Consider the following 24,199-nt stretch of genomic DNA (forward strand, 5'->3'; position numbering starts at 1 on the left):
ATTTTGTGGATAGTTACCTCATTGAAGATATGCTGCCATGCCATCTTTTTTGTAAAAGAAAGGCTCAAGTTAGCACATGTGGTTATTAATTGAAGATATATTGCGTTGTGGTATTTTGTGTTTATGTGGGTAGATTTTTGAACAATGGTGGATGTTAGGGAAAATCTAAGTAAATTGCTGCCATGATGGTATTTTTTTATGTCTAGGCAGCGCCATGATGTGTTTATGGCTAGCTGGCTTTTGGAACTAGCACATGTGGATAATTAGGTGATTGAAAATATATACTATCTGGCCTTATGGTATTTTGTGGATATGTGGGCAGTTTTTTTAACAAGCTAGAGCAGCTAGATGTTAGGAAAATTAAATCTGGGTAATTCAATTGCTGCCATTGATTGATGGTATTTTGTTACCTCTAGATGTTAGCTTGATTAGTTGAATGAATGGCTAGCTTTTGGAACATATATGTACTTGAACAAATATTGATTAGTTAAATGAATGGATGGAATTTTTATGAATGGATGGATTTTGTGCATGAATTTTAAGATGTACAAATCATGCATTTTTCATGCCGGTTTTTGTGCATGAATTTTCAGATGTACAAACCATTTGTAACATCCAAATCCCATTAAAAAACTGACAGGAAAAATAGTTTACACATCAGTTTGGATGGAAATTGATGTCATGCTCTCATTTTCACATCCAAATGTCATTTAAATATCATGCGTAATTTTCACATCCAATTACCATAAAGACATGATATCTAAAATCCTTTCTACATAGTTCTAATATACCCACCGATGTTTAGTTACTTTTTTATATCAATTTTTCATCCAAATACGATATCATTAATTATAAACTTGCAGATTTTGTTGGCATTAACACATCTAAACTAAGTCAACAACGATGTTCAACCATTAATTTATATCAGTTTCAGGAGTTTTAATACATTGAAAGAACCTAAAAACGATATCCAATATTTTTTTAGATATTAGGCGACATGAAAAATCAGATGTATAATCACATTAAAGATATTTTTTTAGAATTGATATCTTTGGGGGGGACTTTAGATATCACGGCTGGACTTATCGGTTTTTAACCCAATAGATATCAGTGAATCACTGATATTTATTAACGTTTTTGTAGTAGTGACATGTTTGTATATCTATATTTGTTCAGCTCTAATTTCCGCATAGCAATATCATGATCAAAAGAAAAGGCACTGATATCTATATATATATATATATAGAAGGATCAGTATACGAATTAATATTACATATATACATATTAAATATTAAGTACATGCTCTCTACAATTAATCAAGGAGGCTTTGAAGTGTATATATTTTAAATTGCTTTTAATTAGTGATTGCCGAAATTGATGTATATATGTATCTAATTGCCTTGACATACATATGAATTATATGTATGGATCCACTTTTGATTTGAGATAACATATGGTTAGTTAATCTTTTGACTTGCCGTTTGTGGATTATGGATCAAGCATCAAGAATTTTGCATGATCGGCAATTTCATGATCTGAATGCTATCGGATGTATATATATATATATATATATATATATATATATAATTAATTAAAGATATAAAGCAAATATGATGATGAAACACTACTATCTCATCCGTGTTTGATTGCTTTGATATATATATATATATATATATATATATATATATATGAATGTGTTAGACTTAACTGCATGACCATGACATGTGTAATTAAAGCACTTATGGTCGATTATATGCATAGCTATTTGATCATAGAATACATAATTGATGTATCTGAAACTTATGAATATAGTGGCTTGAATATGAAGTTGAACCTGCAATAGGCCTTTCTTTGCTATAGATTTTTGGTTGCATATTGTTAGCCTTCCTATATACTTTGAAGTCATAGCTATCTATAAATATGTGTTGCTAAAGTATTCATCATATAGATTGATTATAAATTTGCTAAAGTTTCCATTATTTGCTATGTCATATAACTCTAGCATTATATTTCTAGCAATTACATGTTAATTAAAGCTTCTTCAGGTCTTGATCTCGCTCTAAGAAAACTCTAAAGAAGAATATATTGCCAAAGTGGTCCATTTATTTATAAATTTTCTTAGTTCAAGGATTTATTTTGATCAAGATTGCATTTTTGGATTATAACAAATAAAGGGAGGATAACTGTACTTGGTTCAATTCAAAAATGGCATGCACATTGCAATGTATATATACACAAATTTTTGAATATTTCTTCTTGTCCACAGGTGTAGAAATTTTCATGAATTTTGTATTTTATATGTTGGCTTTGTGATAAGGTTTTATAATTGCATTTTATTCTTTGCCCAAATGTGAGATTAATATTGCATACAAAATTTTTAAAGCTGAAAAGAACAATTAATATTTTTCTCGCATATTGTTTTGGTGTGTTTATATTTATATTCAGTCATGAACTCTTCTGATATGAATTATGCTTCCATTGATATAAGATTCTTATTTGGTTGTTTGGTACGTTGTTTTTCTTGTACCTATAAAAAATTTTGGAATACAATATCCATGAAAGAGTTTTCTCAGATGCATTGATGTTATAAATGTATTTTTGTTCGAATAAGTGATGCATTGATGTTAATGCTTATGTTATTGCATATTGTTTGTTTAGTCATCAAACACTATTCTTCAAGGGTTCTTAAAGTGATGCGTGAAGTGAATTTTATTATCTGTGAAAGGGTCCCTAGACCAAATAGCCGACCCATTGAATAAAGCTGTCCCTAATTCAGTTTTCCAGAAGCATGTCACCAACATGAGGATACTATCCAGTTTTAAAGATGCCCTACTTTAGTGGGAGCTATTTAGCTTTTAATTTGCTAATTTTTAAGTTGGTGATTCCTATATATGTTTTAAAGTTAAGGAGTGTTGTGTTTGCTTTCAAGTTTATAAATTGATTAAATTTCAATTTTAAATTTTCAGTTTATTATGCAACATAAATAAAGATGTCTTTGTCGGTATAAGGGCTTTTCATTAAGCATTAAGGTTAGATCACATAGTGATCATAAAGAGCACCATTTATATGTCAAGTGTGATATTTCACAATTAAGCTCACTTGTCATATAACTTTTGACCATAACTTGTTGATACTTTATGTGAATATCGTTGCTTATTTTGATTTAGGTGGATGATAACATTTACATTGGAAATCATGTCTATAGTCATGTGAGTTGATGATATTTGACACTAAGTTTGAGATAGATATTGTTATCAAATAGCTTTCCAAAGTTGTGCACATAAGGAAATTGATCCTTGATTGTAAAGAAGGGTTTTTTGAATAGATGTGGCGCTCAAGTGGGAGAATGTAAGAACTTTATTTGAGCTTACATCTATTTGGGAGTCCTAATTGATTAAGGATACAAGAAGGGAAGTTTTATTTGATTATCCGGTTTCTTAAGGTGAAGTAAAGTCCTAATTAATAAGGAATATCTATCCTATTAGGTTATGGATTAATTGTGGAGGTGATCGATAAGGATAAGTTTTTGGGTTTTCTTTATGGATAAGAAATCTTATGGCTTTCACCTATAAATATAAGGCTTAAATCCCCCCTCTTTTACCCAATATACAAGCACAAAACCTAACCCTCCCATATTAGGAGTGCATAAGGACGTGTAGAGAGAGAGGAAGATCTTTGCTAATTGCCGCATATCATTAATGGCTTCTCGAGATTAGTACTTTTGTTATGCATATTTAAACGATCTAACAGTTCCTCCACCCTAATGACCCAAAAATTGAAGAATAAATTAAATTACTTAGTTGCCCCCAAAATAACCAATCTATCGGCAATGGACATGCATGTTGTGGTACCGGTAGTCTAAGAACTAGTGTCGGCCACCATGGGAGCGCAATTGGGAAGTCGTTTATACTGTTAATCAAGAAATCATGTAAAATCACCGGACTCCGGTGTTGCTTCCAACTTCGTGCCACCTCCAACTCAAATAGTCACTCCCAACTTCTTTCCATTAATATTTACTATTTAGATAATCATAACTTAAAAAATATGCTTAAGGAATTTTGTTAATCTTTAGTATTTAGTTTTTTGCCTAATCTACTATTGAACCCACAGGCCACAGGGGACCCAAGTTATGACAACAAAAAAAGGGACCCTAGTTCTGACAATAGGCCCCATATTTTACGTTGCTCATTATCAACCTCTCATGTCTCTTTCTCTTCTTATCAAGTTTCAGCAACCTTTTGGCTTTCAATAGGTAATTACCTCAACTCTCCTAGCCACCGACCCCCATTTTGTATCATTTCCCCCATTGCAATTGGTTTGGATCTCTTTCTTCTCGTATTTATTGGTAAGCAAGCTCTTTAATCCATCTTCTTTGTCTGATGTTCTAATTGCAGATGGGCTTCCTTTGGATTAGGATGTGGTTTTATTTTTGCTCTGTCTGCTATATATAGTCAGTAGTTTTAGTTTGTTCTCTGTTTTGCTATATGTCTTGTTTGGTCTTTCTTTTGGTTATCTGTTTTGTTTCTTTTCCTGGGTTGTTCTCTTTGTAAGGTTTCTGTCTTCTCTCTCATGGTTCCAGCAGAGACAGATCTGCTTGAGGCTCACTTTCAAACTTATTTTGTTTGAAAAAAATTACACTCAGTATTAAGATGTGAAATCTTCTCTCTCACATATTTGCACTCTTACCATTTATTTTTTCATCCACATATATTTCATCCCTTTTCCTCCCCTATCTATATGGCATGTGTTGGGTACTTGGGTGATTTTCACAACATTTCTCTTTCAATTTTTCAACATTTAATTTGAAAACTTGTTTCAATTCGCAAGTTGTACTAAAAAAATGACAAAATCTTGTATGTATCCTTCAATTTGATTTTCAAACAAAAATTAAGTATTTAAGTTTATTAAAATTGTCCTCATATTACAAATAATATAAAACACATGAATCAAATGGAGTTTTGAAACCACATATTACATCACGAAGCAAGGCTGGAAGCAGCCAATACATCTAATTAATTTCTTATGAATGCACAAGTTTGGTTTGAAGTCTCTCTTATGAATGATAAGATTTGTAACCATGCTCAATTTCACTTGCATTCCTTAATATATATATATATATATATATATCTCTCATTCCTTTAACATTTTTGCATATTTTTGTGGTGCAGTTACACTTATATATCCCTTTAAAAAACTAAAAATTGTAAATTTTAATCTCATGAATCCCTTAAAATATACTAAATCACTAAACCAACTTAAATAAGACCCAACAACTAAAAAAAATTTATCAACAAACATGTAAAAAAAAAAAACATTTTTGCACTACAGTCACACGTACTAGTACTTGAAACTGTTACTGCACTATAGTAGCCGAGCGCTCGATGAACAATGCCGCTCGGCACTGTTTTACCAAAATGCGGAAGTGGGTCCGTCACCTTATTTTGGTCCTTGTGAGTTAAAAAAAAAAAATGTTTACTTTTGAGTTTTCCTAATAGTTTTTAACAGTTTTTGAGTAGTGTAATATTGGTGAATAAAACAAATAATGTTTAGTCCCAAAAAAATCTTGCATTCAATAACGTTTGGTCCTCATCTTCGTCTTCGTCTTCTTCTCAGCCATTTGCAGTCGTCGCAAGATTGTCCGCTCAAGTGAAGAAGTTGCAGGAGGACCTACGAGCCGAGAGAGCGGAGAAGGAGGCATTGTACGTTGCATTGACCAAGGCGATATCTGGGTTTGTCCCGCCACCGTCCTCTCATCATCCTCCGCCAAACATGAATGACGATGATGCTACTGGTTTAGAATAGATTGACCATTAAAGTATAAGCAAGATCTATCACATTTGAAGATTTGTCTAACCTTGAATTTTTCTGCACTGAAGCTTATACTTTGAACTGGCCATCCTTGGAGCAAGTGAATGTTACTGGGTGTCCAAAATTAAAGACATTTGCTCGTGGGTTTGAACAGTCACAAGGGAAAGGTATGTTCTACTTTCAACCAACTATTTCTCACTAATTAATGGAAGAGCTTAATTATTTTCAATTCGGGCTTTTGTTCCTCTTTACTTTATTTTATTATTATATCGGATTATTTGGAGCATAAAACCATAAATACACAATTGTAATATTTATTTCATAGATGTTATCATGTGACAAAAACAAAATATGTGCTTATCAAATTTATGGATTTCAAAAACAAAAACAAAATAAAGAAAAACTCGTTATAAATGTCCACATATAAGAGGTGGTAATTCTTTCATGTACAAAAGGACATCAGAAAAGTAATTTAAATTTTTTTCCATTCTTGTATTTTTTGTTCTTTATCTTTTTTTTTTTCATTACAGAGTAAGAGCAGTCCCTTTGGGTATTGATTTCTTCCTTGCTCGCTGTGTAACTTAGAAGCGGAAGTCAGGTAGATTGATTTGGGTTTTTTTTACTATGTATGATTTGTTCTCTTTGTTAATTGGTTTGTTTGTCTAACAATTGAATTGTCATAAATTGTTTTATTTTTCTACCAAAAAAAAAAAAAAACAGGATATTTATTACTCTTTGTATGTTGGTTTGTCAAAAAATGGAACTAATAAGGGTATTGTTTGGGTCAGCTATGCAACTTAGGAATAAAGTCCATCATTGCCTTGATGTGAATATATTGTTTGTAGTTAGTTAAATCAATAGGCTCATTGTGATATAATTTCATGAGAAAATCTGTCAATTCTTTCTTCTAAAATGCTCATTCGATCACTTCAGAGCCTACACAGCGGCGGCTAAAAAAAGGGCCTCCTAACAATATTTGAGCCCAATTGTGGTTAAAAATTTAGTTTAATTGCCACATCGAAAAAAGAAAAATTGTTTAATTCTAGTATACAAGTTCCTCCACCCTAATGACCCAAAAATTGAAGAATAAATCAAATTATTTAGTTGCCCCCAAAATAACCAAGCTATCGGCAATGGACATGCATGTTGTGGTACTAGTAGTCTAAGAACTGGTGTCGATCAGCCACCATGGGAGCGCAATTAGGAAGTCATTTATCCTATTAATTAAGAAATCATGTAAAATCACCGGACTCCGGTGTTGCTTCCAACTTCGTGCCACCTCCAACTCAAATAGTCACTCCCAACTTCTTTCCATTAATATTTACTATTTAGATATTCATAACTTAAAAAATATGCTTAAGGAATTTTGTTAATATTTACTATTTAGATTTTTGCCTAAGCTACTATTGAACCCACAGGCCACAGGGGACCCAAGTTATGACAACAAAAAAGGGACCCTAGTTCTGACAATAGGCCCCATATTTTACGTTGACTCATTATCAACCTCTCATGTCTCTTTCTCCTCTTATCAAGTTTCAGCAACCTTTTGGCTTCCCATAGGTAATTACCTCAACTCTCCTAGCCACCGACGCCCATTTTGTATTATTTCCCCCATTGCAATTGGTTTGGATCTCTTTCTTCTCGTATTTGTTGGTAAGCAAGCTCTTTAATCCATCTTCTTTGTCTGATGTTCTAATTGCAGATGGGCTTCCTTTGGATTAGGATGTGGTTTTATTTTTGCTCTGTCTGCTATATATAGTCAGTAGTTTTAGTTTGTTCTCTGTTTTGCTATATGTCTTGTTTGGTCTTTCTTTTGGTTATCTGTTTTGTTTCTTTTCCTGGCCGGGTTGTTCTCTTTGTAAGGTTTCTGTCTTCTCTCTCATGGTTCCAGCAGACACGGATCTGCTTGAGGCTCACTTTCAAACTTATTTTGTTTGAAAAAAATTACACTCAGTATTAAGATGTGAAATCTTCTCTCTCACATATTTACACTCTTACCATTTATTTTTTCATCCACATATATTTCATCCCTTTTCCTCCCCTATCTATATGGCATGTGTTGGGTACTTGGGTGATTTTCACAACATTTCTCTTTCAATTTTTCAACATTTAATTTCATCAAAGTTTCATCACGTTTCTTTCTTATCATGTTCCTACTTTTCCATTCTTTCTTTTTTATTTTTTATGTTTCGTTGGTTTTCACGTACGTGATCAATAAAGGCTGGTTTGTGCCGAATTACCGATTCGACCGACGCAGATCGGTTCGGTCGTGCTGTGTGCCGAGTTTAATTGATGTATTATTCTTCTTTAACTTCGAGGAGTAATATGGTAAGTAGTAACTCCTATAATTAAGCGAATCACACCTAATTAGCTTAATCATGTCAACACTCCCCTCTAAAATTGGTGCACTTTTAAGAGAATAATAAAAGATGAAAAGCTAAGCGATGAGTGTCTAGCCACTGTATATGAGTTCGGTATTCTTTGTTTAAATTTTATTTGTATTTTACTTATTAAATATTAATAATATTTTGAGGGAGAAAAATAAGTTTTTACATGGTTCTCGAACAATTTCTTTCTCTCTGCACTAGACATTCTTTCTGTCTATTACTGCATGGTTCTGGAACAATTTCTTACCATTGATAGCTTATCCCATTTACATGACATTTCATCTTACTAAGCAAAATAAAACATAATTAGATTAAAATAATCAACTAAATTGCTCAAAATAAAGAGATAATGATTATAATATAAAATATGCTAATGAAGTAGAATCCGTTCCGGTACCTATAACAACGATCGACGTCATTTTTGTTATTAGATTTGGATTTGTTGTTTGGGTTTTTTTGTTTATTTACTTTTGACTTTTTGTCTTTAGATTGCGAAATGGAACAAATACCAATTTCAATTGCATCTAAAATTGGAGAGGACTCGCTGGCGCAGATTGGAGGACAATTCGGGTATCTGATTTATTTTGATTCCAACATAAAGAGTCTAAAGGATGAGCTTAAGAAGATTGATGACAAGAGGGATGGTGTGCAAAAATTAGTTGATGCTGCCAAAAGGAATGGGGAAATCATCAAACGGGAAGTTGAGAGCTGGCAAGAGAGTGTGAACACCATATTTCGTGAAGCACAAGACTTTGAAGATAAAGTCAACATGAAAAGGCGATCTCTGTATGGGTGGTGTCCAAATCTGAAGTCTCGGTATTCTCTGAGTAGGAAAGCCAAGAAGATTACTGAGCGTGCTCGTGAGCTCCAACAACAAGAATTCAATAATGTTTCCACTCCTGCACCTCCACAGAAGATATGGTCAACACTATACACTGAAGGTATTAAGGGCTTTGAATCCAGAAGAACAGTCATGAATGGTGTGATGGAGGCTTTGAAGAGTGAAGAAAAAAGAATGATTGGGATTTGTGGGATGGGGGGTGTGGGTAAAACCACAATGGCGAAGGAAATCATCAAAAGATTGGCAGGAGAGAAGCTGTTTGATGATGTTGTGATGACAGCTGTGTCTCAATCTCCAAACATTAGGAACATTCAAGGTGAAATTGCATATAGACTGGGGTTGAAATTCGACACGGAAATTGAGTTTGAAAGAGCAGAAAAGCTATGTGAAAGAATCATGAAAAGTAATAGAATACTGATTGTACTAGATGATGTATGGTCAGAGCTCGATTTTCAGGCTATAGGACTTCCTGTTGGAGCTACACATAAAGGGTGCAAAATTTTGTTGACGTCTCGCAGCAAAGAAGTGTGCAATATGATGAGCTGTCAAGAAATTCATACAATCCAGCTCTTAACTGAAGAAGAAGCGTGGGAGCTCTTCAAGGAGACTGTAGGTGAGTCCTTGGACGATCCTGATTTGCGTACTGTTGCAAAATTGGTTTTAAATGAATGTGGACATTTGCCCATTGCCATTGTAACCGTTGCAAAAGCACTACAAAGTAAAAGGAAGCATGAATGGGTTGCTGCCCTTGAACAACTAAAAAAGTCTCTCCCCGAAAACATCACAGATATGGATTCCAAAGTCTATTCTAGCCTAAAATTAAGTTATGATAAATTGGAGAGTGATGAAGTCAAGTCATGCTTTTTGCTTTGTTGTTTATTTCCAGAGGATTATGATATTCGAATTGAGTATTTAGTTAGGTATGGCTTGGGCCGAGGAATTTTTGGCAGAATTGATACATTGGAAGATGCAAGAAACAGAGTGCATTCTTTCATTGACACACTACGAAGAAGGTTTTTGTTGCTGGACAGTGCCAAGACTGAGTGTATCAAAATGCATGACGTAGTTCGTGATGTTGCCATATATATTGCCTCAAAAGATACTCACGGCGGGTTTATGGTAAGATGTGATGTTGAAAATAAAGTTTGGCCAGAGAAAGCTGCACAGCAACATTACACTGCAATTTCATTGAGTGGTGTTCAAATTGATGAGATTCCATATGGTTTGGAGTGGCCAAAACTTGAGCTTCTGCAACTACAACATTCCGATTGTTTAGAATCCAGCCTTTTTCAAAGGATGAAAGAAGTCAAGGTTTTATCATTTTTAAGTATGTCATCTGGTTCATGCTTTAAAGAATCTCTTGGAGTACTGAAGAATCTTCATACCTTGTGTCTAGATGATTGTCAAAAGTTGGGAGACATATCTAGTGTTGGAGGATTGGAGAACTTAGAGATCCTCAGCTTTGCTCGCTCTTCCATTCACGAGTTGCCGAGAGAAATTGGATTTCTTAAACAATTGAGGTTGTTAGATACAACAGATTGTGGTGAACTTGAAAAAATTCCTCATGGTCTATTATCTAGCTTAATTAGACTGGAAGAGTTGTACATGGCAGAAAGCTTTGTCAATTGGGAATCTGCAGTAGAAGGCAAAGATGAGAGCATGGCAAGCCTTCATGAGGTGATGACTCTATCTCATCATTTAAAGGTCTTAGCCATACAGATGTCTGATGCCAAGTTGTTGCTTAAAGATCAATTGCACTTGAAAAACCAGACACTACGATTTCATATATCAGTTATGAATGTATGCAGTAGACCAATGCATAGTTATCTATTCGAGAACTATTTGATGCTTTGTGGTGATACAAGGGAATATATGGAAAGTGAAACAATTAGATTCTTGTTGAATAAAACTGAAGTATTGGATCTACGTAATATCTATTATTTGAAGTATGTTCTTAATGAGTTAGACCAAGAGGGTTTTCAACACTTGAAAGCTTTAGAAATTGACTCTGCTCACAGCATAGAGTATCTTCTAGACAGAACAGATTGGTCTAGTCAACATACTGCCTTTCCTCTCTTGAAGTCAGCTATTCTCAGAATGATGGACAATTTAAAAGCAATATGCCATGGCGTACCTCCAAAGAGCACTTTTGTCAACCTAAGATCCCTTGAAATCAGACACTGCAAGGAGTTAAAATATGCCTTTTCACTATCCCTAGCAAGAAACCTGGAACAACTCCAAAGCTTAATTATTTTTGGTTGTGCGGAAATTGAACAAATCGTCTTAAAGGAGAGAATGGAAGATGACAATGAATCTTACAGGAAAGCTTTCCCTAAATTGACCGAATTGCAGATTTCCAGTCTACCAAGGCTCGTTGGTTTCTACATAGCCAACCAACACAACTCCAAATCAGAGGTATGTACGTTATACAAATTATTGATTTAGTTTAGCTAAATATTATGCGAGACTATACTATGTTTTAATAAAATATTTATTTATTTAGCTTGTTTTCACGGGAACTACTTTTTTTGGGTTTTGTTTAAATTAATAATAATTATATGGACTTAACAGGTGACAAAGATATCTGAGGATAATTTTGACAAGATAACAGAGAGTGGGAATGATCCACATGAAGCTCAAGCTGCAGCGTCCTCTTCTACATCAAAATCTGTGCAAGTGGCAAGATCTAATATACTATTTCCATCAATTTGCATTTCATGGTTCCAAAATCTAGAAAAGCTAGTTGTGACAGGATGGTGGGGAGAGGAATTCAAGCTTGATCAGTTGTGGAAGAACGTTCCACGTGGAGTCCAGGGCTTTCAAAATTTAAGATTCTTAGAAGTAGGAGGTTGTGGTAGAATGAAATATGTATTCTCGTATTTAATTTCCACTGTCCTTGTGAATCTCCAAGAAGTAGAAATACGCCAGTGTGAAAAAATGGAAACTATAATTGCAGTCACAGAGGGAGATGAAGAAAAGGAGACGGGTGGCATGATTTTGTTCCCAAAACTGAGTGTCGTTAGACTAGAGGAATTGGAAAACCTTGTGAGTCTTTGCCCTGATGCCTACACTTTTGTATGGTCATCCATGAAATCTATGTACCTGTTTGACTGTCCCAAATTGAAGACATTGGGTTCTGGGATTCCCCAAATCAAAAAGTCAGAAGCAGAGAACTTGAATGCTAACGTTGTCAGAGAATCATCATCATCAGCTCAAGAGGCAAGTCATCTCAACAGATCTTCTTCATCAACATCTGTTTGGTGCCCTGGAATATCATGTGCGCCGCTCTGCTCGTCGAATAACAATCCAGTCAACGAATGTGACGATGATCCATCCACTCACAACAAATCCCAACAAAGATCCAGTTCCAGTTCAAGAGCGAATCGTGCCAACAACTATGTTCAGATATTGCCACACCCTGTAATTGATAAAGAGGTAAGCGCTCGTAAGTTTAATAAACTTAATTTCCCTTTTTAATTTAAACATGTGGATTAATTTATATAGCATTTTACTTTTGGGTTATTTACATAATTAAAAGAAAAAAAAAAAGAATAGTAATTGTTTCACTCCTATCCTGTTTCATGTTCTGTCAATTTTAATTCTTATTTAGTTACAATCACCCAATTATAAATTGCTAGTTTTGTCAATCTCTCTCTTCTCTCCCTCATTCATTTGACTCTTTTTTGTTATGCTTACAATGCAGTATTAGTTCAATCCTGCATAATAATATTCAGTCCAAAAAAAAAAAAAAAAGAAACCTTGCGTTTTTAATACTAGTGGCTAGTGCTTGTTGTCATAGAGGACCTAAAAGTCAAACATCAAGGATTAAAATTGTGTACTGTTTTTAATATAGCTTGATTTTTTCTTTTTCTTTTTTTGAAAAAAGAATCTTTGAACATTTTGAATATAAGATATGTTTAATATAAATGTAATGAAACAAGTACATTTTTGGCCTTTTTTTAGGTTATGGCGACAAATCTTGTGGATTCAAATATTAATGACAATCTAGAAAGTCTTGAAGTAGAAGAATGTGAGTCACTGGAAGTGATATTTCTGCTTCACAAAACCCATCATGTTCAAGCATTTAATAAGCTGAGGAAATTGATGTTGGAATATTTACCAAAGTTAACGCACATATGGGAAAAGGGTTTACAACATATCACAGGCTTTGGAAACTTAAGATTGCTGAATGTATCCAACTGTGGAAATTTGAGATATTTGTTCTCACCAAACGTAGCTAAACTTCTTATGAGTCTGGAGGAAATAAAAGTTATCAATTGTAAGGTTATGGAAAAGATTGTTGGAGAAGCAGAAGGAGAAACTACTATTGAGGAATTGACATTTCCCCGAGTGAGATCCATCACATTTAAAGATTTGCCCAACCTTGAATGTTTCTGCACTCAAGCTTATACTTTGAAGTGGCCACCTTCGATGCGAGTGAATGTTACTGGCTGTCCAAAATTAAAGCCATCTGAACGTTTCCCTTTTTATAATAAAGGTATGTTCAGCTTTCAACCAACTATTCTCACTAATTAATGAAGAGCTAATTAATCTTTTTCAATTGCCTTGCTTTTGTTTTTCTTTCCCTTTTTATATTATCATTGTAGTCAATTAGTTGGAGTATAAAACCATAAATAAATAATTTTAATATATGTCAGTGTCACAGTGTGTGACAAAAGAAAATGTGCTTATCAAATTTATAGATTTGAAATCTAAATCCTTCCACCCATAGAAGTCTTTAGTAATGTGTGTCCAATTTCACGTCGATCAATTGATAATATTTTTAATCATTCTATCTATATTATATTCAAGGAATAAAATTTCGAGCTTCGAGGAAATTTCGACGGAAATTTCGACGGAAATTTTGAAGATTTTTAAATTTCGACAAAAATTCAACGGAAACGATGGAAATTATTATCAAAATACGGAAATTTTGAATGAAACTTCACAATATGTTTATTTAACATATTATCTACTACATTGATAAAAAACATTGAAAAAAACCAAATTATATGGTAGGTTTCATGTGATATGTGATGAATATAATGCGCGCTGAAGGCAAATACTGTTAAAAAAATGCTTCACTAATTAATAATTACTTCAATAACACATTAACACCTCAATTTTATTTTTACTATAATATTGCCACATGAATTACAAAAGTAATCAATACCACATAGAGTTTCTAGGAGGTTCAAAATTTCCGCTGTCTTCAGTATCATCATGTCCAGAGTAGGTGTAATGTGAAGAATAATCATCCCAAGATACTTCTCCAGCATAATTTTGCATGTAATTGCTAACATGCCAACCATATGGATCAGGAACCTGTTGTGGTTGAATTTGCCCATAAGCATACTCATTTGAAGAGTTTGTCTCTTGTTGTGCCAATGAGTTACTATCAGACTCAACCAAGTAAGGCAGATGTGGTGGGTAGAATATTGGAGGGTTTTGCCCATAATTGTAATTGTCACTTCCTACCCCCATAGAGCCAAAAGTGGTGGATAATGAATCCTCTTCTTCTTGTGCCAAACTCTCATGACCTCTTTGTCTGCGACTATAGTCTTTTCCTATGGCACCAATTCCTGGTCCGGCACGCCTACTCCCATGATCCTCATCTTGTGTTGCATGTGTATAGTGTGCTTCGACAGAAAATGGGCTCATATACTCTTGAGAATGTCCAGTGACATCTTCATTTCCACCACCACCACCACCACTACCTCTACCACCACCACTACCTCTACCTCCACTGTTGGTAGGAGTGCCCGATCTTGTGCTAGAGTTGCCTGATCGAGAAGGATTAGTGGGAACTGGCTCAGTACGATGTGTCGACCTTTGTTGCATAAGTTCATTCAAACTTGTAGTAGGGCTCACCTCCTCATTTAGAACTCTGTCCACATTGATACCTTCCTGACGTGCTTGAGCTGCAATATCAGGGTCTGGATTGCCTGCATCATCATCTAAATGGAGGGGCCTAATCCACTGATAAAGCTGGTTTTCCTCCACATCATCATCCCCTATAGCAGCATCATATATATCCAGCGGATCATATTCATCAACGCGATCCTCCTCTGCTTTCTTATCTCGAAGTGCAAGCCTCATATTATAGTAGCAATATACCATTTTTTCTAACCTACTATATGAGAGCCTGTTTCGTTGTTTGGTGTGTATGAGTGCAAAAGTGCTCCAGTTTCTTTCACAAGCTGATGATGACGCCGTTTGTGATAAAACTTTGATGGCTAACTTCCTCACAGTAGGCGCATCACTCCCATACATGATCCACCATTCACCTGAAATGAAAAATTTGTTTGTGTAAGTGTAACTATAAAAATAAATAATTAAGTTAATCTAACTAATACAAGTAAGATGTATACTCACTAGGAGACATTCGTGATCTAGCGGCCTTTGCAGCTCGCTCTCCGAACATTTTCCGGGCATCTTTAAAATAAGTTAACTAGATACAAATACAATACAAATTATACAATATCAATCAAATATATAATTTAAGACAATCAAATTCTATAAAGTATTAATATTTTTCGTAAGGATTCTTATGGGCCTTATGGCAAATTATTTTTACCACATTTCCAAATTGGCCAACTTGTGGTGAATCGGGATCCAATTTGGAGAATACGTTGTGCACAGCCCGAATAAGTTCACCATCATCTCCAACGCCAGGTCTATATTGATAGCGAGGATTCAAATAATAGGCTGCAATCATGCATCAAGTAAATATAGAAATATATAATTAGTAATTTAGTTCATTAATTGAAAGCTAAATCAATTAAAAAAAATGCGGAACCAAAATAACAAATAAATTATTGGGTTACCTGCTGCGTGCAAATCGTGTTGTAACGTTTTAAACCATCGATCATTGATGATTTTTATTACCCACCGTGCACCCTGTTTTTTTTCTAGTTCTTCCTTCACGACACGCATTAACTCATAAATGGATCCCATTGTAGGATACACTTCTGTGTCCACAATACGTAAAACTACGTAGAGAGGTTCAAACAGACCGCACACCTTATGCACCTGTTGCCAAAAAGAGTGATCAAGAACTATATTTTCAACGGTGATGCCTGCATCTGAACGCCGGAAATTGCTACGACCCCAATCATCACTGGTGAACAATTGCTTCAGCCCCATCATCTTACCATACAAACTATCCAATGCAATATAGTTTGTAGCAAATCGGGTGGCACCAGGACGAACAATATCTCCCTTCGTGATCTCTCGCATCTTTGCCAACAACCAGTTATGGTTGTAAATATAATTCGTGATCATTCTGGCTTTTTTAATTACATTAGCAACCTGCTCTTTCTTCCCCATCTCTTCAAACATTAGATCAATGCAATGTGCTGCACACGACGTCCAGTACACATTGTATTTGTTCATTAACTTCTTACATGCTTTGACAAATGCGGAACCATTGTCGGTCACAACTTGAACAACATTCTCCTCTCCAACCTCCGTGATTACATCCTTCAGTAGCCCATAAATATATTTATGATCCTTTATGCAATTTGAAAAATCAACGGACTTAAGGAATACCGACTTCCCTCTTGAGTAGGCCATGAAGTTAATGATAGACTGTTTGGTTGGACCTGTCCAACCATCGCACATGATTGTGCAACCATAAGTTGCCCAATCAGTCTTCAATTTGTTAACATGCTCTTGCATTTCTTGAAACTCCTGGTCCAAAAATCCGGTGCGTATCTGATAGGGTGTTGGAGGTTCCACTCCTACTCCTGCCTGTTGACATCCTATCACCAAATTTTTGAAATGATGAGATGCTGCTTTTGAAGGAGGAACATTTTCATATATGAAGAACTTGCTAATCAAGCGTTGCATCCCATCTTTGATTGACCCTCCGGAAAAGAGATTTTTAACACTCTTTTGGCGTGCTTGAGCTGCCTTGTACAAGCTTGGTGCCACTGGAGGTGTTGGTCGTGAATCTCGTGATTCCCTCATGCTTGATGCTCTTTGCATCTGTGCACCACTACTAGACCCAGAACCTTGTCCCCTATTTGGGACTTTATGTGAGTGTTCTCTCTCCCATTCTGCTGCTCTAGAGGCTCGAAGTGCAGATCGAAATTCTCTTCGCTCTTGAGGCCCCATATCATCATTATGATCTTCATCATCATCATCTTCATCATCACTCAGCTCAATCTGACTTTGTCCTCGAAGCTCTTCTCTGAGCTCTTCCATCCTTTGTATTTTTTTGCTTTTTTGGTGTTGTTTGTGTTGCATCCCTGCAATGATGAATTGTCTCACTTCTGGTGGGACACTATTGCATCGTTGCACATTGTGTCCAGGATCCAAACCACTAAGGTGGTATTTTAATCGTGTCACTCCAGCACCCTTCATTACAAGGCCACAATATTTGCATACTGAACCTTGTCTGCTACCTGGTAATGGATCGGCATGATCCCAAGCTGGATCACGTGATCTCCCTCCACTGGCCATTGAATCCTAAATTCCTAATAACAAAAAGACATACACAGTAACGCAATAACAATAACAATTAAATTCCATGTTAATATCATATCAGTATATCACCAAGAAATTAATATCATATTAGTTATTAACTTATTCTAATTAGTAATTTCATATCATATTCATATTACCAATTGGCAATTCCATATTTCCATATTACTAATTTGTAATTTCATATCAATATTTATATATCATACTAATTACACAAATCATACAAATCAAAATCAACCTAAAATTATACAATCAATTTCAAAATTATACGATTAAAGATTCAAAATTAACCCAAAATCATATAATTATACAAATCAAAATCAACCCAAAATTATACAATTAATTCCAAATCTATATAAATCAACCCAAGATCAATATAATTTATCTTATATAAATCAACCCAAGATCAATATAATTTACATATAAACCCAAAATATGATATTGATCAATTGATGTTAGATAATATTTAAAAGTGGGTAAATCAGTAAATGATATACTTAGATATACTCAGATCAATTTAGATATACATCATATATCAGATCAATTTAGATATACATCATATATACTCTCAGATATAATTATATAAATCATATAATCATAAATCATATAGATCAATTATTCAATTTACACATTTTGAGTCTTTGACTGTCTAAGTCTAATGTGTATTACTCAAATAGACAAATACTGAAATACTCACACACTTGCAGACTTGCAGTTCGCAACTTCGCACAAAGCTATCAAAGCTATCAAATACTGAAATGCCCACAAACTGATTTCAGAAATTTCAGGGAAACGCCGGGGCTTCGAGAAACGCCGGGGCTTCGAGGTGGCCGGAGGCTTCGAGGGGGCCGGATAAGTCGAGAACGGCGCTGCAAGCCGAGAGCCCGAGACGACGCCGCTGCAACCCGAGACGACGGAGGAGAGAGGCGAGAGAGAGAGAAGAGAGAGAGGCGAGAGAGAGAGCCGAGAAGACGGAGGATGCGGCAGATCGGGTTTGAGATCGAAGGTGTGCGCCGACACTGTGCAGGTGAGAATGTGAGATTGTGAATTTGTGATTTCATTGATTTGTGAGAATGTGAGGCAGTGAGGGACTTAGGGTTAGGCTGGGTATTTGAGCGAGGGTTAGACTGGGTATTTGAGATTTTGAGCTCGGGTTACTGTTACAGTGTTAGGCTGGGTATTTTGAGCGAAATTTCGACGAAATTTCGCTCAAATTCAAAAAAATTACTGTTGGGGGCATTCGAAATTTCGAATATTTCGCCGAAATTTTTCGAAATTTAGTCGAATCCGTGTTAAAATTTCGGAACCCCTAAAAAACGAAATTTTCGGCGAAATTTCGACGAAAACTTCGAAATTTAAACCCTTGATTATATTGAATATCTCAATCCTAGAAATTTAAACTATTAGGTGGAGAAGCTCATTCATTGTAGGATTAATGCTCAATAATCCTTTTTTTATCCATTTTTACAATAGGGTGTTTCTACTTGAACCCTCTTACTTGCTCATTATATACCACTTCATTTTTTGTCAGTTTTATAATTCCAGTTTTCTTTTAAAAAAGAAAAGAAACGAATAATATATGATATTAGTATACATGTTGGAGTGAATAGCATCTTTCTATAAAAAGAAAGATGTATTATTTATTTATGCTAATTAATGAAACTAAAAGGTGCAATCTCTTGTTAGCAAGAGAGTTGATATTACTATGATTTTTGTAAGAGATATTTTAAAAAACGTTTATTTATAAAAATTTATTTACATCAGAAAAATAATAATAATAAAGGACATCACAAGAGTAATTTATAATATTTTTCCGGTCTTGTATTTTTATATTTTTTTGGTATATATATATTTTTGTCTTCGTCCTTTTGGTGTCTGATTCTTGATTCTAATTTTTCTTGTTTGATTACGACAGAGTAAGAGCTCTCCTTTGGATATTGATTTCTTCCCTGCTCGCTGCCCTTAGAAAAAGAAGTCAGGTAGGTAAATTGATCGATTTGGGTTATTTTCTTTATGTTTGCTTTGCTTTCTCTGTTTATTGGTTTGTTTAGCAATTGAATCGTCAGAAATTGGGTTTATATGTGTTTGGTATTTTCACTTCGCCTTTGGGTTTTTTTTTTTGAATTCTTTTTGTATATTGGTTTGTCGAAAGTTGAATCAATAGGTTCACTGTGATATAGTTCAAACTGATATGACATCGTGATATAGCTTCATTAAAAAAAAAAAAATTAGGCTTTCAGCACGCACTCACACTCATGCCAATAGTCTTTTTCTATTAAAAAAGAAATAAGAAATTTATGCCATTTAAAATCAAAATTTTGTTTATAGAAAAGAAGAAAAAAATATGGAGAGAGAGAGAGAGAGAAGATTCTAATTAGTTGATGGCCAGTAAGTAGGGCTTGTATGTTAAGTTGCCATATAAAATATAAGGGTAAATTACAATTTAATATCTCAACTTTATCTCGGATTTCAAGTTAGTACCTCAAGTTCAAAAAGTTGCAATTTCATGCCTCAACTTTCATTTTGTTTCAAGTTAATACCTCCGTTAGTCTTGCCGTCAAAAAATTCGTTATCTGATGACGTGTCACACCACTTATTTGTGACTACTTCTTTCGCGTTTCATAGCTCCTTTTTGAATTATTTCTATATGGTTATAAAGAGGAGATTCATAGCTTCAAAATGAATATAAAATTGTTGATTTTTGTGAAGATTTGATGGGTCAAAAGTTGGGGTGAAGTTGAGATAAAAACTGGAAAACATTTATTTATTTACAAGTTTTTGAATTTGAGGTATGAACTTGAAAAATATGATAAAGTTGAGGTACTAAATTGAAATAAAACCTTTTAGTGGTGTGTCACGTCATCAGATAACGGCTTTTTTTACGGCAAGACTAACGAAGGTATTAACTTGAAACAAAATGAAAGTTGAGGCATGAAATTGCAACTTTTTGAACTTGAGGTACTAACTTGAAATCCGAGATAAAGTTGAGGTATTAAATTGTAATTTACCCAAAATATAAATAGTCCATTGGACATAAACTTGTGTGTGGTGCAGTGGTTCTTGCACATTCTTGAAAACAGCGGGATCCTTGTTTGAGTATTCATTTTGCCATCAATTTTATTTGCTCTTTTTGGGTTTTCACTTTGCTATTCATATAAACCCTTAAAGGGTCAGTTTGGGTTTAATATTCAAAATAATTTTTGTGATTATAAGAGGCGTAAACTCACAATTTGGGTTTTGATAATTCTTAACAACAACATTTCATTGGTATTTTTTTTTTTTAATTCTTTTTTACACTTTAATTACCTGAAATTTCACTTTATTACCTAAATTAAAAATTGAGTCAACTTTTGCCACATTGATTTAAAATTTTTTGCATGTCAGACCTCGGGGATTTTCTGTCACACTATTCGTTAAAATATGCATGTGACCCTTTTTTAAGGGGTTTTCTGGTCTTTAATTAAATACCAAATGGGATTATGGACCCAATCGATCTATGGCCTTTTTAAGTGGCCAAGAAACCTAAAAATAAGACCAAAAAGGCCATTTGGTATTTCGTTGAAGCCTAAAAAGACAAGAATTACCCACAATGTTGATATCCTTGAATAAAAAAAAAGTGAAAAAAAAAAAAAAAAAAACTAAAGTCCAGGAGGGTAATGTGGAGAAATTTTTAAGTAAGTAAGGTTTTTGACCACATGTATGGTACGACCATCCTATGGTTCGACGCCATGTATATTGTTTATTTTTTAAAAATGTAAACTTTACTTGAGATAATTAAGCATACATGTGAATATGTGATTGGAGGTCAGCTTATGACAATAGAAATATAAAAAGCTATAAAAGCACTTTTTTTTTTTTGTGGACTTGTGATATTGACCTTCACTCTTGTCTCTTAATTTCATTTTGTCCCAAATTGCTCCCTAAATTTTACTTTATTTCCGAAATTTCATGTTGTCAATTTTTTCGTCTAAATTGATGCATGCAATCATTTTTCAGTGATATAATCGTCATGAATTGTATGCCCAAAATATTAATTTAGGAAAATCTTATTCTCTCATCCTTCTAAACGAAGAACCCAGAGTCAATATGAGCTTCATATCTGAATCACCAATTTGGATTTGGATACAGGAATTGCTACAAGCCTGTACCCTTAGAATCATGACCATTTAATTTGTTGCTTTCAAAGTTTGAATTGAAGGGGTTTTTGAGACTTAGAAGTCTGGCTTAAAAAAACAAAAAAGTCTGGCTATTTAGTCTTTTTTTTTTATTCTATTTTTTTCCCAACTTATATGACATTTTGACATTGAGCTCTATAGCAATATTGTTGTTTTTTTTAAACAATGATTTAAAATGCATATCATACCACATAGGTCGAGAAATTTTTTTGTACAAGTAACATTGTTCGTAGAAATATTATGTTGTGACAGTTTTTTAAATGTTGCCATTAATTTCATATTTTAAAAAGTTTCATCAAAGCCCTAGCTTTATAAAATGGTAACATTATTATTTATAGCTTTTGTATTCGATTAATATGCTCACCTTAAATGTTTATTTGGATATATTGTTTTCATTCTCAATTTGCATTTGCTTTAATTGTTGTATATTTTATGCAGGAGAACATTGCAAGAGATTTAGATCTTCATTACCAACAAAAGAAAAAGGAGATTCAGTGATGATGAGTCGACATTAATTTTCGTTTGTATCTTTCAACAATAGAAACATTGTTTTTTATATTTTATACTTTCTAATAGCATTTCCTTTATGTGTGTATTATGTGATTGTTTAAACTTTGATAGTAATACATATGAAACCATCTCAAACGAACTATTTGAATTGGTTATATTATTCTTAGTACGTGTATATGTAGTCATAATTATTAGTTTAAAAATGATGATTTAGAATTATAAAATTGTTAAATTGGTTCAAATATCTCCAAGTCTATACCAATGCCTTAATTTAAAGAGAAAAGTTAGTCTCACAATTGTAATTCTCCCAAATATATTCAACAAAGTGTGTCATGAGATGAGTACGTCAGTGAAGGACAGGCATTAGTTTTTTCATCACATCCTATTCCAAAAGTTTCAAGGAAGCTAACGAATTGACTAAAGTTGTGACAAAGTTGAATGGCGATTCCCAATAGTCTTTTCATCACATCCTATTCCTTATGACTAAGTCATTCTTCTTCAACTTAGAAGCTTATTTTTTAAATACATATGAATTTAGTCATTTAATTAACTTATTCAATCAAATTCTATGTATCAAATTAGGCATATAAAATTGTGACAAAATTGAATTGACTAAAGTTGTGACAAAATCTCAACAGTCTTATGACATCCTCTTTCAAATGCATTAATCATGCATGTGTTAAAATAAATTTGATGGCTCTCGGAGTCCTGCTTATTTTAATTTTGCTGCTTTTGGCTTAATTTGTTATAAGAAATGTGGTCTAGCTCTTGAAAATGGATATATTCAACTAGCAATTAAAGGTGAGTCTACAATTGTAATTCACGTGCATAGTACATGGTTGATCTCACGTACCCATTGGAGAATTATGATGAAACTCGATCTCTTTTACTGTCTTGTTAAGTCGATCACTTGTATCGATCAAGCACTACAAGAAAAACATATTTGGGCGACGAACATATATTCGTCGCCCAAAGCAATTTAGGGCGACGAACAAGAAAATTTGTCGCTCAATGTCATAAAGGTTTGGGCGACGAACATGTTCGTCGCCCAAAGGAGGTTTGGGCGACGAATAACACGTTCCTCGCCCAAAGTAACTTTGGGCGACGAACTCATCTCGTCGCCTAAACATGCGCAACAAACAATTAATTCAGAAATACATTGGGCGAGGAATATACCTGTTCGTCGCCCAAAGTGTCTTTGGGCGAGGAAAACGTAAATTTGTCGCCCAAACTTACTTTGGGTGACAAAATATTTCGTCGCCCAAACTCATTTTGGGCGAGGAATATACATATTCCTCGCCCAAAGGGTCTTTGGGTGACGAAATTATGTTCGTCGCCCAAACTATGTTTGGGCGAGGAACCTGTTCGTCGCCCAAAGGGTCATCCTGTTTTGTAATAATGGTTTGGGCGAGGAACCTAACATTTCGTCGCCCAAAGTAACTTTGGGCGACGAATTGTGAGGTTCCTCGCCCAAGATCACTTTGGGCGACGAAATTTGTAGTTCCTCGCCCAAAGTAAGAATACTTTTTTGTTTACAATTTTATATATGTAATAGCATACGATACGATTGTATTTCCAAAGATCATAACCATTCATTTTTTAATTCCCCACTCAAGGATCATCCATGCAAAAAATTAGCTCAATCGGAGATGTAGAAGTTAGGTAACGGTGGTTGAACTTATGAACGATTGTAAATTTTCTAATACGAATCGAAGTATGAGATGAATTCCGATTTAGTCGATTTTTTGCAGGGATGATCTTCCAGTATAAACGAATAGAATGAACGGTTCCGATCGTTGAAATCACATTGTAGTCTTCACAAATTGTTGAATCGCCAAAATTTCTACCCAAAAGTTAATATAATTATACTCTTCAAGTGTATTTGTATGTAGAAGATCACTTTTGTATTGTGTTTTTAACGATCCGAACCGATCATTCCTTAGTGGCTCACTCAAAGATCATCCATGCAAAAAATTAACTCAATTGGAGAT

At 34.3% G+C, this 24,199-nt stretch overlaps 2 protein-coding genes across 10 annotated transcripts; one reads left to right on the forward strand and one right to left on the reverse strand.

Annotated features, from left to right (window-relative positions):
• The first annotated feature begins 4,251 nt into the window (after positions 1-4,251).
• On the forward strand, positions 4,252-22,336 carry LOC147282732 (putative disease resistance protein At4g27220). 9 transcript variants are annotated; one of them, XM_086249379.1, is made up of 9 exons: positions 4,252-4,345; positions 5,614-5,975; positions 6,339-8,136; positions 8,684-11,451; positions 11,608-12,471; positions 13,000-13,534; positions 18,303-18,550; positions 19,439-19,502; positions 22,137-22,336. In XM_086249379.1, exons 4-7 carry the CDS (start codon positions 8,692-8,694, stop codon positions 18,377-18,379), a joined length of 4,236 nt encoding a protein of 1,411 aa, XP_086105505.1. In that variant the 5' UTR covers positions 4,252-4,345; positions 5,614-5,975; positions 6,339-8,136; positions 8,684-8,691; the 3' UTR covers positions 18,380-18,550; positions 19,439-19,502; positions 22,137-22,336. The 9 variants fall into 9 exon arrangements, with proteins under 9 accessions (XP_086105505.1, XP_086105506.1, XP_086105503.1 ...); XM_086249380.1 differs by having other exon boundaries at positions 6,339-7,461; XM_086249377.1 differs by having other exon boundaries at positions 6,339-6,406.
• Positions 14,102-17,502, reverse strand: LOC147282733 (uncharacterized). The gene is made up of 4 exons (XM_086249387.1): positions 15,864-17,502; positions 15,614-15,744; positions 15,412-15,487; positions 14,102-15,323 (listed from the first exon to the last, which is right to left on the reverse strand). Exons 1-4 carry the CDS (start codon positions 17,500-17,502, stop codon positions 14,203-14,205), a joined length of 2,967 nt encoding a protein of 988 aa, XP_086105513.1. The 3' UTR covers positions 14,102-14,202.
• Positions 22,337-24,199: the final 1,863 nt, after the last annotated feature.

This window comes from Dryas octopetala, chromosome 6 (assembly GCF_963921425.1).
Source record: "Dryas octopetala chromosome 6, drDryOcto1.1, whole genome shotgun sequence".
Lineage (NCBI taxonomy): Eukaryota > Viridiplantae > Streptophyta > Magnoliopsida > Rosales > Rosaceae > Dryas > Dryas octopetala.

Excerpts from the sequence above, each read along its gene's own strand:
- LOC147282732 (XM_086249379.1), top strand. The coding sequence starts at position 8,692 with ATGGAACAAATACCAATTTCAATTGCATCTAAAATTGGAGAGGACTCG. Across the intron at positions 11,452-11,607 it reads AACACAACTCCAAATCAGAG|GTGACAAAGATATCTGAGGA; the intron begins GTATGTACGTTA and ends TGGACTTAACAG. Across the intron at positions 13,535-18,302 it reads TTTCCCTTTTTATAATAAAG|AAATTTCAGGGAAACGCCGG; the intron begins GTATGTTCAGCT and ends AACTGATTTCAG.
- LOC147282733 (XM_086249387.1), bottom strand. The coding sequence starts at position 17,502 with ATGGCCAGTGGAGGGAGATCACGTGATCCAGCTTGGGATCATGCCGAT. Across the intron at positions 15,745-15,863 it reads ACACGATTTGCACGCAGCAG|CCTATTATTTGAATCCTCGC; the intron begins GTAACCCAATAA and ends GCATGATTGCAG. Across the intron at positions 15,324-15,411 it reads TAGATCACGAATGTCTCCTA|GTGAATGGTGGATCATGTAT; the intron begins GTGAGTATACAT and ends TTTTCATTTCAG.